This window comes from Cynoglossus semilaevis, chromosome 17 (genome assembly GCF_000523025.1).
Source record: "Cynoglossus semilaevis isolate Cse_v1.0 chromosome 17, Cse_v1.0, whole genome shotgun sequence".
NCBI classification, from domain to species: Eukaryota; Metazoa; Chordata; class Actinopteri; order Pleuronectiformes; family Cynoglossidae; genus Cynoglossus; species Cynoglossus semilaevis.
Genome location: NC_024323.1, coordinates 10,814,682 through 10,830,714, shown reverse-complemented (window position 1 = coordinate 10,830,714; position 16,033 = coordinate 10,814,682). Strand labels below are relative to the sequence as shown.

Genomic DNA, 16,033 nt, shown 5'->3' with positions numbered 1-16,033 from the left:
AAGAAGGAGTCTGAGGGAAGAGGAAAAAAAACAAACAAGAATAAAAACAACTGGAACAGACCAAGAATCTTCACCTCTGATCTTGGACTGGCTGCCAAATACGGCGACGTCTCAGGGAACTGCATGATTGTACTCAGTCTGGTTGTCTGGTGTTTCTAGCCTTAATTTTAAGGACATCAATGCGAAGTCAGAACCACGCCCCCTGTGGGCCTGACGGAATGCTTAATTTTGACAGATCAATGAAAACAAAAACAAAGAAACTCTCAACAATCTAAAGGATAAAATTGGATTGTGAAAAAAAGTCGTCAAAGCTTGAATTCTGCAGGCGTGTTATTTTTCCCATTGTTGTGTGAAACCAGGTGTCGTACCAGGAGTTAGTACCAGTTGCACCCAGAGCCATTCACACCGTGCGAGATGTGCTGTTTTATTTGTCCTGTGATTATTATATTTGTTCATACTGGTTGTTTTCAAATAAAACACAGGAGAAACACCTGTGTCAGTGTCAGATTTTTTGGATTAAAATGAATGTTTTATTTAATACGTCACACGAATCTGACAGAGCACGAGTGTGGAGGAAAAATCTGTTAATTAAGTAATTTAATGAAAATGCAAACAAGACTTTCTCATTAGTTCGGAGCGGTGTGTGGATACAAGATAAAAGAAAAAAAGTAAATGCATCTTTCCTTCAGTTTCCTCTCAGCGCCCAAGCACCAGTGCTGAGAATAATACTCATAAAACCGATGTTCTTCAGAACTGTTTACATATCCAAGCCCAACAGTAACACACATTTGCCTGGGTTTTCTCAAGATAACGCATTTTATTAAAATTTTCTCAGAGATAACCGAGGCAGACATCAGTCTTCACTGCAGATGGTAAGAAAAGAGCTGCACGATGACGACATCAGTCACAGTGAAGCAGGGCGGCGGCAGATAACACAGACTTTTATTATTATTATTGTTATTATTTCAAGCAACGAGGTTTGTACTTCACATGCACGTTTCCAGATGCAAACAATATTCACATGCAGTTAATCACAATAACACCCATGAAGGATGAACCAATATGGGCTGGAATCTGGCAATTTCATGACGGAATGTACCTCTTTTTTTAATGAAGGGAATGAATCTGTAAATTAGCTACTGTTGCCCCAAAGGGTCAAATTTAATTAGGCTGTCACTGTCAACTTCTAAAGTAATGACTGCCTGATTCCAGTTTCCCAGCGTATATCAGCGTTCTCATTATTTCAAATGGAAGACTGGTAATGAAGAAGGTTGATGTAAGCCCCGCCCCCTCAGGCGGACGCTGCTCAGTCACACTGACTTGGTCTGTAACAAGAGAAGAGGTCGACTCTTCTTAGAAATTCACTATTCTATTTTAGAATTATCTAATGAAAAGATGTTTGGCAATTCTGATGAACTGTTATTAAACTGTGGTTGTTGTTCCTCTCCTCCCCTGCAGGTGTTGCTAAAAACACAGTCTGGCTCTATATTCAATAAAAGGTCAGATACCACTGACCTCACAATAATCTGGAATCCTAACAAAAACAAATGGGATCATTTTCAGTCAAACAAACATTTGAATAACTTAAAAATGTCAATTCATGCAGAGTTAAACTAACGATATTATCCGATCAATTCATGTTTCTGATAAATCATAAATCACATTAGTGGATAGTGAGCTGCTATCACTTCCAGACACACCAGTGATGCATTGTGGGTTGCATGTTGCTAGGCTACCAAGAGTGTTGCATTCATGGTGCATGGTTCTATTTTAAAAATGTATGTTTCACTTCATGTTTTTGAAATGACCACAGACTGGGCCACTCTGAGCTGGTGTCTGGGCAGTGAGTGGCCCGTGAGCCGCTATTTGAGCAAGGTTGTGCAGTCTGAGACTTTGACTTAGTCCAAGTCTAAGTTTGTTCATTTTTAAAAAATGTATTAATGTTATTAATCTGTATTTGTTTTATAATATATCACATCCACTGACGGTGACGATAATGAAATAAATATGATCTTTTTGACAATAATAACAACAGACTTCCATCATTCCTCTGGTTGAACGTCTTATTGGATATCCAGCACCGTCACCTTCAGACTCGTATGAAGAAACGTTCAAAGGTTTTTTCAAAGATTTTTTTCCCGACTCTAATGTGGCTCATTTATTCTAAATCAACCATTAAAACAGACAATAATATGTGGGAAACTGTTCTAATGTCAGCGAAGTCATTTTCATGTGGACGGCTGCTCTACTGAAGCTGAAACTTTCCTCCCAGATAAGAGGTTTTTAATGAGATGTCCTTGAGACAGAGCCTTGGTTGTGCTGGGTATCATTTAATGAGTGTCTCGCTCACTGATTGTAAGAACCCTTTCAGAGAATTTTCTATTTTTCTTTTTGTCTTTTTAAAGCCTGATTTCAAACTTTGATGAAGAGACGCACAGAAAAACCATGCATGCGCCCTGGCAGCAGAGAGAAAAGCTTTTTTTTAAATGGTCCGAGCTTTCATGTTGAGGTTCAGGTCTTCAGGTCTCTCAAACAGTACTTTAGCCTCCATGATATTCTTTCAAAGGGAGTTTTTTCCAGCATATGAAGAATTAAAACTCACCCTCTGTGTTTTCATTCTTGATATGAAACAGTAAAGGGTAATTACCTGGCAGAACTGAAATGGCAAGAATGGCAAATGGTTTTTTTTTTTTTTCTTACCTCCTGTAGATTAGATTTTTACCCCTCTGGCTGCTGCTTTTGTCCTGACAACCTGTTCACTTTGACCTCAGAGAGAATTTTCTTTTTGACACCCTGCTGTGAATACGTTTGTGCTTTTAAGAGTTTGCCCTGAGAGCTCAGTCACTGCTGATTTTTCTTTTTTCTTTTCAGATAACATTGTGAAAAGTGAAGTGAAAAGAAAGTAAATCCGAGACATTTCTGATTTGTCTGCAGAATACAGAGCTGTATCAGAATCTGATCAGACATCCACATCACCAGGCTTTATTTACTGCTGGAGGAGGAAAGATGATAAAATCTTCAATTGTTTTTCTCTCTTTTATTTAATTGCATACAAATGCTGAGGATTTTATTTAGTTCTACACCACCTCAGTGCAAACAATTACACTAAAAGAGTTTCAAGTGTAGCTTCTCTGGTAATTTCTCTTCTGATTTTTCTCTTTTCATCTTCCTTTGACTTTCCTTAGAATTGCACAGATTCTTCTACATTTTTGTCTTTTTTTTTTGTCTTTCTTCCTCCACTCTAAGTAGTTGCATCTCCTTCGGAGTACTGTAAAAGTACTTCTTCTGCACTGGGGAATAGAGACAGCAGCTGTGACATGGTGAGATTCATGGGGAGGCTGCAGAACTTTCCCATGGAGAGGTCACACACACACACACATACTAGGATTAATCTGTCTCACACACGCAGCAGACAGCTCCACAGCTCCCGTCTAACTCCTCACTGGTGACCTCCTCCCTGGTGACCTCCTCCCTGGTCTCTTCATCTTCCTTGGCTTTATCTCAGTCTTAGCTTTTCCTACCATTTCTCACTTTATCCACATTTTTTCCCCTGCTGCTCTTTTTTTCACATCCATCTGGTCTGTCGTCTTATCTCTTCTTAGAGGTGAAGGTTGGTAGTGGTTGAAGGTTGACCTGATGAGTAAAAGTGAGGAATTAACCAATTACCTTTAACATGATAGCCCTTTTAAATCCCGCCCTCCTTCTTGCTCTCTTATGTCTTTTTACAGCAAGTGATATAATGGAGACTCGCAGCCTTCTATTCATGCTGCCTCCCACAGTGATAAATGTGTCACACATAATGGCTCTCTATTATCTGCTCTTTGTGTGTATGCACTGCACAGATGCCCTTCTCAGTACCAACAGTCTGAAAGCTGACTAATTTAAATGAAACCTAAAAAAAAAAAAAAATCAAACCAGTATTTATTGGTCTGGATATGACGTTCTGCCAAGCAGCACTGAGCCTCTGATGTGAGATAGATATTCATAAAAATAAATTCCAAATGGCTATAAGAGAACAAGAGCGAGAGAGCTGTTGAAGAAGATCTTCATGTGTCTGTCTTTCTTCAATTGCTGTGAGTATAGCAGAATTGTGTTCAGCTAAACAGGCTCATGTAAGTAAATTGTATGTATACATACTGTATGTAAGTTGCTATGAATACTACATACATATTTCTGTTTTCACTTGATGAAAACGAAGCTTCTGTTCATTACAGCTTACCTAACCTGACTGTGACTTTAGTGTCTTGTTTTCTTAATCATACCTTGAATGATATTATCAAAACATGACCTCATATCCTATCAAAACCAAATGTGGTTTCCTGGTTGACCCATGGTTCAAAGCTGTTCGAGAGATGTTGCTGTGTGGGTTTTCTTTTCTTTGACTCCAAAGAAAAAAAGAAAAGAAAAGACCAGGGCGCTTGTATTGATTTCACTTCAACTTCATGCATACGAGGAAAAGTAATTTTTTTTTAGCAAGTAAAATAAGGCAGAAAAGCCTGGCTCTCTGTTGAAAAGACAGAATTTATCTAACAGCAGATATAAGGTTGACTAATTAGCTCTCCGCTCTAATCTCCATTTAAGTAAAAATAGAAAATGTGCCTCACGTTCCTTGGCTCTGAATGATGACGGCTGTTTTTCCAACCAATTAAATAATAAATTTACAGTTCATTTGTGTGTTCAGGAGATGTTGGTGCTGTATTCTTTAATTCATCTTTTTAACACCATTTGTTTTATTTATTCTCTGCACTAAAATGCCAGAGCAGAGGTCCTCAACAGAGGGTCTGCGACCCACCATGCAGAGGTACTGCATGGTGGTAATTGTTTTCTAAAGGCAGAAGATTTTTCAGTCAGAATTTTCACAAAACTAGAATATACGTTATGAACCTCTGTATTTTCTGAACAGGTTAGTACTGAGTGCAAAATAACAAGATGGGTTTATAACAGTCACTAAGAAAACTCAGACACTCAATCAAAAATACTAGTGTACTATAAAATCTCGGGTCCTTCAAATAAAAACACACATGGATGTAGCAGAGAGACAGTTTCAGTACAAACACACGGGAGCAGACTCCTGCTGACAGAGTTATGTCCTCCAGAGACTGAGGGAAGTGCATGACATTCCTCTTTCTTACAGTAACTGCACACATTTGACACCAGACCTATCTGTGTCTCTTTAGTGATGGCACAGCTGAGAGTAATGAGAAGTCAGGACGGTCAATTTCCCCTCAGTATGTCCTCCCTGTCTGAAGACACCCGGGCTGCATCTGTCTCACTGTCAGTGAAAAGTCACTCCGTCACAGAATCTCCAGAGGCAAATGTAAAGCTCAGTGGACGCACGGGCAGCGTCTCCTGTGAGGAGGTCAGTTTTTGTCGTCAGACCGAAGGAGGGGAGGGGACGCCACATCAATCGAAGGAAAGTAACGGGACGGAGGTTCCATCCTCCACAGTGTGGACTCTGGCTGGGATTTTGTCTGAGTGGACTGTCTATAGGCTGTAGCAGTGATGGAGAAGTTTTCAGTGGAAAAAGGAATATGTGAAAATGTCTTTCTGGACAAAATTCATCAAAAGGAAAGACAAATGTGTTGGAAGTTTTGAATGAAGGAATGAGCAGTAGAAATAATAGTAACGCAAAGCAACTTTGAGGTTGTCCTCTACAGACGTCACATCATGGATATATGATACATGACTGTGAAATACGGATGGAAATGAAAGAAAAACACAGATTTTTGAAAGAGCGCTGGTGGGACTTCAGTGTATAAGTTAGCGAGCAGTTTTACAGGCAACATACCGCATGTTCTCATTAGTTATTTATCAGACCGTGGATTGATGTACGCAGGAGCTGAAGGGGCTGTGGGGCAACATTGAGATTAAAGAGTGAATGTTGTGGCAGCGGAGGGTTTGGGTGCAGTTCAATTAATCCACTGCAGAGGGAGATGGATTTAATCAACTCAGTTTTCACTGAAGCTGAGAGAGTTAGAGAAAAGCTGGATTTCAGGGAGTCACAGGGAGTCACATGTTCGTGTATCGTATCATATTTTAGGATATTATGTTTTTGGCATTTTTCTCCAGCAGAAACTACTGCTACTACTTTCTCACCTCAAGACTCACCATATATTTTTAACACATGCTTGTCTGTTGTTCGCTGGGCGTTTCATCACCTTGTGCCATGGCTCACTTTGTATGTGTGTGTGTGTGTGGGTGTGTGTGGGGGTGGGCATCACTGAGATGTTTACCAGTGATTAAAGGTGTTCAAGAACTCTCCAGATGAGAACCTCAGATCAGACTTACACGAACATGTCTGATAAATGATTCAACATAAATTCCCTCCCTCTTCTCGGTTGCTGCTGTGTTTTTTAATCCATGACTCAGTTGATGCTTTGTAGAAAATTTTTAAGAGCATTCTATCCTCCTGGGACCCTCGTGCTGACCTCGGGGTTGCTGAGACCTTTTGGTCTTTCCAAATGAGACGATAAAAGAAACAGAAAGAAAAATACAAGCGGGCAACTTACTGTCAGTATCATTAACTTTCACAGAAACACGATTGTCAATCTTCTCCTACGCCGTTTTCTAACTATTTTGGGAAATCCAATTACAGCATCTGCAGGAGTTGCCTTTTAAAATCACTTAAGCCACATGCAAGTCATTTTCATACAGGTTGACAGTGTAATTACACAGAATAATTTCTCAGACTGGTCGATGTTCACAATAGCTCTGTAATTATTCTTTTTGAAAGTCAAAGTGACATTAAAATGAATGGAGTGTGTGTGCGTGTGTGTGCGGTGAGGTCTGCACGCCACTTCAGTGGCGTCCGGCTGAACAAATGAGTCAGAATGACACATAATCGTCACCTTTGTCAACATGGCCCTACATTACATTAGTACTAAACTAACGAATAGAGAATTAAGCAGTGAAAATTTGAATCTGTGGTTTAAAAAATTGCATGCAATAATTTGTCAAATTGTTGTTTTAAGGAAACATTCAAAAACATTTCCCAGGGTTGTTTTGTTTCCTTGTGTGCTCTCTCTCCTGTGGGTTGGAATGACAGTCTGTCTCACACAAAGACCAGGGTCGATAGAAAACCTATAGGCACAAAAAAAAAAAAAAAAACCGAGACACTGAAAGGTCTGGACTTGATGCTGCACTGTCTCTGGGCAAAGTGCTGGCTCTTTATTGACTCTCCTGTGGGCGCCTGCCAACTTTATGGTCCACAAAGGAGGCACAGCAACAGCCTGGAATGTAACGCCTGAACTCGGGTGATTGTAGCATCATGACCGACACACAAACCAGTGGTACAAAGAAAATCGACACAAGGGCTGTGAAACGATTAGTGTTGCTATGGATTAATCACCATTAATCATGATTAATCAATATGAATCACGAATAATCAAATAATCGTGATTAATTACCATTAATCATAATCATGAGATGATATTTATGTTTCAAAACTCTCCGTCAAACTCACAGCGACACAGTTTGTTCTTCTTACCACAGCCGCCCAGAGTCTCTTACCTCCAGCATCTTTCTTATTTGAATATGAAAGGGCACAGAAGGCATTTATCAAAGTGAAATCGGAGAAAGAGTCATTTGTCATACCAGGCCTGAGATTCCTACTGCTGCAATCAGTCTTGATAAAAGAACACTAACACGTTATGGATTTCCTAATTAGTCGAACCCAGATCATTATTACTCCTGAGAAAGAACTGAGTGCAGTTCTACGGCCTACAAACATCAGTGATGTCTGCAGCTGTCTGCTCGCCACATCAACCCTGGGACCGACACCAACAGTTTATCCAACCTATTTATTCTAACGGCCCTACAGTAACAATCAACATTTATACAAAAGGACAAGACTTTACATAAAGTTGAACGCTTTAAGAACTCTGGGTCTGTAGACATAAATGTGTCAGACATATGGTGATGTATGGGTTTGGTGCAGATATGGTACAAAAGAAATAGTAATCTTTCAATAAAATCCAGTGATGGATGAAATCAAAATCCAAAAGGCAAGGTAGGGTGATAAAAAAAAAAGCAAAAAAAGCAACACTAGAAGGGAAAGGAGCATAAGGGTGAAGAAAATATAGATGCAGAGGATCCAGAGACTGTATACAGTAGAGTGGGGGAAAACATGACACCACTGAAAATGTGACAAGAGAAAGTAATATAACAAAGGTGAAACACTAGAGGGCAGGGCAGCAGAGCTGGAACACGGGCACAGAAAAAATAACAAGAAAATCAAGATTAATACACAGGGAACAAGGAAGGGTACACAAACGGCCACTCTATTAGGTACATGAATCAACACTTGCATATCATCTGAAAAGACATGGCATTTCCATCTCTCTGTGACCACACTTCCTCCTCTTCAGTGTACAGTCACCGAATCCCAGTCCAATCCTTTATTTTCATTATGTGGTGGATCAGGATAAGGATAGTACAGAGGCCACAGACCTGCAGTCCACTGTCTGATGGTAGTGTGTCCATGTGAATGAAGATCTGTAAGGAATGATTCCAGTACCTTGCTGGATCTGTGTGACACAAACACAGGTTTCCTTACAATAACACATCCCAGCAATGGACTGCAACCTGCATATTAGTATAATATAATCTGTAATCTGAATATTTAAATAGACAAAGACCATTAGCCAGCATAATTTAAACCCCTCATTAAACCTCTAGAATGTATGCAGAATTATCTTTTCTACCTGACTTTATATTACATTTTCTCTTTTCAGCTTCCTGCTGTAGCCTTGACTGATGCTCCCTTGAACAGACGGACAGTGAACAAATACCCCCCCCCCAAAAAAAAAACAATGACAGGTGTTTATTATCACATGTCATATCCTGAATACCGCTTCAAATCCCCATTCTTCAAGCGTGAAGCAGAAACTGTCACCGGTTGATGCCAGGGTTTTACACGGGGAATAGCTTGTCTGTATTTCATTAACCTGTATTTGAGGGTTGTCGTACCGTAGTTGTTCCCGACGGTAATCACAACACTGAGTGTAAGGCTGAATGTGCACTCTGAAAAATAACAACAACAAAAAAAAAACAACCTTCAATGTGACAATAACAAGTAGGTGATTTCAAGTAGGTAAGCTCGCCTTCGATGCAACGCAACACCACAAGTTCTCTCTATAAGGGTTGAACAAAAACAATGTAGTTTGGGGTTTTTTGCCCAGATTTTACTTAGAACTTTTTGTAGGAAAATTAATCATGTTACCTTCTTTCCCTTTACCTGTGGTTTCAGCACAATTTGTTATATTTTATATTTAGATGATAGGAATCTGCACCCTGTTCAGTCGGTCTCTAATTAAGGCAAAACAGGAATCCTTGCTCATCAGTGAAGCATAAAAACTCACCTCTTGTTCCTTTGCCTTTCGTTTTTGCGTTTGTTTTTTTTTTTTATATTCGTAAGTGCACAGAACCAAAAAGTATGGGGGTGGAGAAAGACAGGGACAAAAAAACAAAAAGATTGCTGCTGAAATAATAAAAAAAACCACAGTAAGAATATCTCAGTTTTTTTGCAGTAGTTCAGATAAATTCTATGCTGTTCATTCAAATCATAAAATCTGCACATACTTAATTAAAACCTTCTTATTGTATTTGTTGCATTTTATCTTTTTATCTATCTATCTATCTATCTATCTATCTATCTATCTATCTATCTATCTATCTATCTATCTATCTATCTATCTGTCTGTCTGTCTGTCTGTCTGTCTGTCTCTCTGTCTGTCTGTCTGTCTCTCTGTCTGTCTCTCTGTCTGTCTGTCTGTCTGTCTATCTGTCTGTCTATACATCTATCTATCTGCATGACTCATACATTATACTGTTATTTTTAATAAACTTTCTTTGTCCCCCAAAGATTAGTGAAGGACCGAGGACCTCATGTGGACATTCTGTGAACAACAGCCTCATTGAAGCTGGTCTGCAGAAAGTGCGAAACAAACAAATCAGTCATGGTGTCTGAGACAGCTGCAGAGTGGGTTGTGTTTATAGGTTAGATCAGGGATTGATCCCAGGGCTGTGGAGTCCTGGGCTGTCTCAAGTGGCCGCCGACAGCTTTGCTAACAGCATGTGAATAGTCATGAAATTATATGTCATGGATTATCTTTATTGGAGCATAAGTAGGAAAAAAACCTGTAGTATTTAGCATTTTGAGTCTTCATCCATTACATTGCATCACATCCTCTGCTGACCTGTCCTTATTCCTACCTAATAAATTAAATCTCTATGTGGATCCTCCAGCAGCTGCATCGCTAATGGGCTGCACATGGTTGGTCTTTGCAGAATGACCTTTATGCTGTAACACAGTGTGTGGGTGCATCAAAATATACAGAGCCACTATTCATAATGAGGGCATCGTCGTGACATGATGGTTGGGACTGAGAGCCAATGGTTTACATACTGGTTCAGTCTGATGTACCTTCTAAATGTGTGGGTTTTTTTTTGTTTTTTGATTTTCAGTTTATATTTGTTCTTCCCACAATTAAATAATAGAATAGAGTTTAGGTTGACTTGACATTGATCAAAACTGTGAAGATGAACTTGAATGCTTGTTTGACTTTACATGGACTGGAATGGTAACCTGTTCAGAATGTGCCCCACCCCCTGGTGAAGGAGTATAAAGTCAAGCATGTCAGATCCTAAGGTTCTTTGTCTTGTTTATTTCTGGTACCCTGTTAGTGCTAACTGCGTTACAGTTCTGCCAAGGACGGGAATCAAAACAGCATTAAAAGCCTCATCCACAACAAACTGCAAGGCCACAGTTTGCCCAAAGGTCACTGGGTAGTTCTGTTTTGAATATCCATAATTCTTAGCTTTTGAATTTTGTTTTTGATCAGGGTGCTATGACCCATGTTGTGTGGAATTTTGTCTACTTTTGATGTGTGCAAAGCAGAATGTGGTACAAAGGGTGCAGAGTTAACTTTTTATTTCATTTGGGAGCCTCTTTAATGTCAGGTAAGTATATTTAAATGTAAGTACTTTTGTGATTAAGTTTGATTGTTAAAAAAAAATTACATTGTCATTCTTATATTGCTTGTAATAAGACATTGATGGTATTAAATAGTTTTGAGAGCACACTCCCATAGTCATAGATTTATGAATGCATTTCAAGGTTCCTTGTTGCCTTATTTAAATACTTGTTGAATAAAAGTATTTAAATAAATGTGGAATACTTGATCTCCCCTGCAGGAGGTGGTGGCAACAGGTTTAAATACTGAAAACAATTAGACATCTAAGTAACCAGGTTATTCGTGCAGAAAAGATAAAGACAATGAGTTTGCTCATTGACACCAATTCATTACTACTCTAAAAATGCTGTATTATAAAACTTTGATGTCATAAAACAAATCCCTACCCTTAAAAATATTCCTTGCGAATAGTTACATAAATAATGTTAAAATTTGATACATCTGAAAAGTTACAGAAAAAAGTTTTAAGTTAATGAACAACTAAAATGGAAAATAAAGATAAAAAAACTTTTGTTTTTAGAGTGACGCGCACGGCGACTTCCTGTTGGGCGGAGTTTACGGTCTTTTTTTTTCTTCGGTTTTATTACGGTGACAGCATACTGTTGACACCAACGGACTGTATGTACTTTTTTATTCCCTTTTTATTTGACAATGCAAGCTTGTTCTTTTAGCTGACAGTCACCATGGAGGAAAAAATGCTGCTGCTTTACTGACGAATAAACGTATCTTCCCGTTTTAAAGAGTCTGTCGCTGCTGTTGTAAGTCTTCTCTTTTGATTCATTTTTGAAGCCATGTTTTTTTTATAGCGTTCTGCTAATTAAAAACACTATATCGACTTCTTTAGGCTTCTCGACTTTTATGTTTTCTTGTTAAGGTTTATAAGTACACGACTTCTAGAATTATCCATATATTCCCAACCTTTACTGTCTAAAGTAGTTTAACTTTAAAGCGGAGTCATACGACTGTCGCTCTTTCTCTAAACTACTTTACGGCAGGGACGCTGTCGTCTCGGCTCTTAAAGTTTATGTCCTTATCTGCTGTTTTATTTTACAGTTTTCTGTGTGGCTTTGCTCGTGACAACACTTGAACCATGGTGCAGGAGTACCAGTCTCCAGTTCGGGTCTACAAACATCCGTTTGAGTTAATAATGGCGGTGAGTGTCGTGGTTACAATCATTAGTGCCACAGCTGTGTTTTCTCTTATCTAATAAGTAATGACATAAGACGGTGGACATGGACGTTATCATCGCAGGATGTTACATAACTCTTGTGGAGCCTCCGGGGCCCAAATGACCCTGTTTGTTATTAAAGTAGATACTTTAGAACATGATTTCCACTTTTTTCCCCTATATTTGTAATAAATGATTTTTTTTTAGACAGTGCGTTGCAGTACGTCAGAGAAATCCAAATGAACAAATGTTTTTATCTTTCAGGTTATTTTTTGGAGCATTTGCAAATGTGGTAGTTATTTCAATTAGCTTTTAGCAAGTTGTGCAGAGTGCTTTTCATTTTTGTGGGTATTTTTGTTTCTAAATAAGACCTATATTTGGTTATAAAGTTGGAGTGTGCACTTCACCAACTGTTGAAAAACTACAGTATAAAGTAGATCATTTGTGTAACAGGACCCAAAGTAGGACAGTTTGTATATTTACATTAGAGGTAGACAGTTCTCTCACTTCCACAGTCTGCTGCTGGTTTAAAGTTACATATTAATCCAAAGACTTGGGCAATATATACAGACTGCATTTTTTCCCCATCTGCATCTGATATTATCTGGAGAATATTGGATTTATTTCTCCCCTTTTGGGATGTTAAAATGTGTCTAATGTCGGCCTCATACTCATTTACTTTGCTAATAACACAGTGACAGGGGACTACACTTATACAGTCAGAAAAGTATGTTAAATGAATGAGTCAATGTTGACATGTCCAGATGGCCAGGCTTATGGTTGGCTGTCTACAATTAAACATTAGGTAAACCTGCCATAAAAGCTGGCAACGATGCAGCGTTAGTGCGCTATTAGTGTAAATCGTTGAAGCGAACACAATCGGCAAATGTTTCACATCCTGACACGGAGATCATTTTCTGCATTCAGCTTTATTTAGATCATAACCCACTCATTACAGCATAAGCTTATTGGAAATAATAGAGATGACCTTTGGCTGCTCCATTAAAATAGCATTTATGCTCAACCACAGAGCTGCCTCATTATGGACACCGGATATGTCTTGACACAGTCAGAGAGAACAACGCTGCCAAGATGAAACATTATGATTAAAATATATCACTGTTTTCTTTTGTTCTTGTCTTTTATTGGATGTCTTATTTTTTAGGCTTACCTAAGGAGATTCCCAAAGTGCCCTCTGATCCCAGTGTTTGTGGACAGTGAGATTGTCAGAGAGGAGCAGAGCGAAGATGGATCCAGGCTCGTCACTGAACGGCGCTGCACAATAGACATTGATGCTCCGCGGCTGCTTAAAAGGGTGATTGCTCCGTCCAGTTGCTCTTACTGTCCTTAAAAGGGTGCTTAGGTGCTGCGTTTTATGACAGTTTGTTTGAATTACGTGACTAGATTTCTACCATCTGTGACACCACAAATATGTTTCTTAGCTAGGTTTTTATATATGTGTTGATTCCAATCATTTTGCACAGTATATTTACTGACATATTTCTATGTAGATTGCTGGCGTGGACTATTTATACTTTTTACAAAAAAACGCTCTAAACCGGAGAGACAGGACACTTCACATCGAAGTCTACAATGAGACTTTCTCCAACCGAGTCATAGTCAGGGAGAACTGCAAATACACGGTGAGTCCCAGATTTGCCCACAGTTGTGAGAAAAAGAACCATTAACATGTTAATTGTCTGCACTTTGGTTGTATATAGATCTTGTGGAATCCTTTATTGATGTTGTGACTGTGGTTAGTGTTTTGTTGATGGTACAGAGGTCGTCGACAGCAAAAAAAAGCTGTGCTTTGGAAATCTAGTAAATATTTTGTTTGTTCCAACTGTTCAGTACCGGATATTTTTCATGCCTTGTCACATCAACAGCTGTTCATTTTTTAATTGTTTAGAAAAGTATCATGTCTGATTTTGTTTTTTCCAATTTCATGAATCTATAAAACCATCATGTAATGTTTATATTTTTAATTATTGAAGAACTATACGTTTACACCAATGTGTCAAGATGATTGGTCAATCACAGAGAACTTCTCGGCTAAATATTGCACAAAGCTGCACACCTCTATGGAGCTGTAGTCCCATTCCTGACTCAAAAAAGTGTTAAAAATTCTATTTTATAACAAGGTATGTTTTAATGTGAAGTCATTTTCTTAGACTTTTCAGTCTGAAATGAACTACAGTAATCCTGCAACGTCTTCGTCAGCAGACAGTCATGCGAGAGGTGTGACAGAAGCAGCACTAAACTACTTTACTCAGCAGTAAACACTACAGCCCCGTAGGGTTGTACTGCAGTACATTGCATATCACTGTGTTTAATTAAACTTTTTCACCAGTCATTTTAGTTGTAATGGTGTAGTATTACAAATGTAATGGTATTTTCTCTGACTATTTAAAGGTTCATCCAGAGAACGAGGACTGGACTTGTTTTGAGCAGACAGCTAGTCTGGACATCAAGTCCTTCTTTGGCTTTGAGAGCTCAGCAGAGAAGATCGCAATGAAACAGTACGCTGCTAGCATAAAAAAGGTTCGTGACTTGGTGATGTATACAACACCAGACTGGTAAAACAAGAACTCTTCAATTTATTTTTACTGATTAATCAGAAATAAATCCTTAATTCATTAAATCTGTTCAAAGCCTTAATCATTTCATGAATTCCTTCTTATGTTGTAGGGCAAGGAAATCATTGAGCACTACCTTAGAGAGTTGGAAGAAGAAGGAGTAACATTCATACCTCGTTGGGAACCAAACCCTCCTGCGCTCATTGGCACGACTGATGCCAAGCTTTCACTGATGCCTACCTCTCTTCCCAAAGACGTCCCAGGGAACAGTGTGAAGGACAAAGCGTCCTGCAAAGACCCACTCTGTCCCACTGAGGCAGTGGCTGGTTCACCAGACGGTCAGTGATTTTTATTTTATTTGTTCAACAAAGTCAGAATGAAATAACAGAATTGCTGATATTTTTCACTAAGTGCAGCTGTATAATTTAAACTAATGTTTCATTCACAGTGTTGATTTTTAAAGCCCAGTTGCACTGCTAAGTTGCTAAATGTATTTGTTTTACACGGTACATGTTCTTTTGCCTAAAGACAAGTTGGATGCTGACTACATCAGGCGTTACCTTGGCGATTTAACGCCTCTGCAGGAGAGCTGTCTTATCCGACTGCGCCAGTGGCTCCAGGAAACCCTCAAGGGCAAGGTCACATACACACCAACACAGTTTACTGAAACTCAGTAAAGCAATTTGTGTGATGATGAGATTATGCATATATTTTTTTTCCTGAAACCTTATCTAGCCTCACTGATGTCTCCTGATATCTCATTAAAACAGTTTAACATTCAGTGAATTATTTTAGAGCAGAAAAAGGGAATGGGAATTTCAGAAGCAGGAAGATTAGTGAAAGGGTTTGCTGCACTTAAACTCAAGCTTTTCTGTAAGATGTTTCTGCCTGGTGTCTGCAGATTCCAAAGGATCAGCATGTGCTGCGTTTCCTGAGAGCCAGAGATTTCAACCTGGACAAGGCCAGAGAGCTCCTGTGGCAGTCTCTCACCTGGAGGAAACAGCATCAGGTGGACTTCCTGTTAGACACGTGGAAGCGTCCTCAAGTGCTTCAGGAGTATTACAGTGGTGGCTGGCACCACCACGACAAAGGTGAAGAATACCTTCCCACTTGTACATCCTCACCATCATCATGGTTGGAGTTTGTCAGAATTCAAATGTGTCGTTGTCACCAGTGAGAGGGCAGATCAAGGGGCAGAATAGATTTGTCTGTTTGAAACTGCTTGAAATGAGCTGTGAGCTAAATATTGACTGCACCATCTGAGCCCCATCTGTTGGAGCTCGCCCTCTTTGATGAGCTGTTGCTTTTTAACAGTT

General features: G+C 39.2%; 1 protein-coding gene across 1 annotated transcript in view; it reads left to right on the top strand.

Moving 5' to 3' along the window:
• The first annotated feature begins 11,539 nt into the window (after positions 1-11,539).
• sec14l1 (SEC14-like lipid binding 1) overlaps positions 11,540-16,033 on the top strand; it is a 7,768-nt gene continuing 3,274 nt past the window's right edge. The window contains exons 1-8 of the mRNA XM_008330068.3: positions 11,540-11,731; positions 12,027-12,126; positions 13,307-13,456; positions 13,653-13,784; positions 14,554-14,682; positions 14,830-15,055; positions 15,246-15,355; positions 15,619-15,808. Of these exons, the coding sequence (XP_008328290.1) occupies positions 12,064-12,126; positions 13,307-13,456; positions 13,653-13,784; positions 14,554-14,682; positions 14,830-15,055; positions 15,246-15,355; positions 15,619-15,808 (1,000 nt within the window). The 5' untranslated portion in view covers positions 11,540-11,731; positions 12,027-12,063. The remainder of the gene's footprint in view (positions 11,732-12,026; positions 12,127-13,306; positions 13,457-13,652; positions 13,785-14,553; positions 14,683-14,829; positions 15,056-15,245; positions 15,356-15,618; positions 15,809-16,033) is intronic.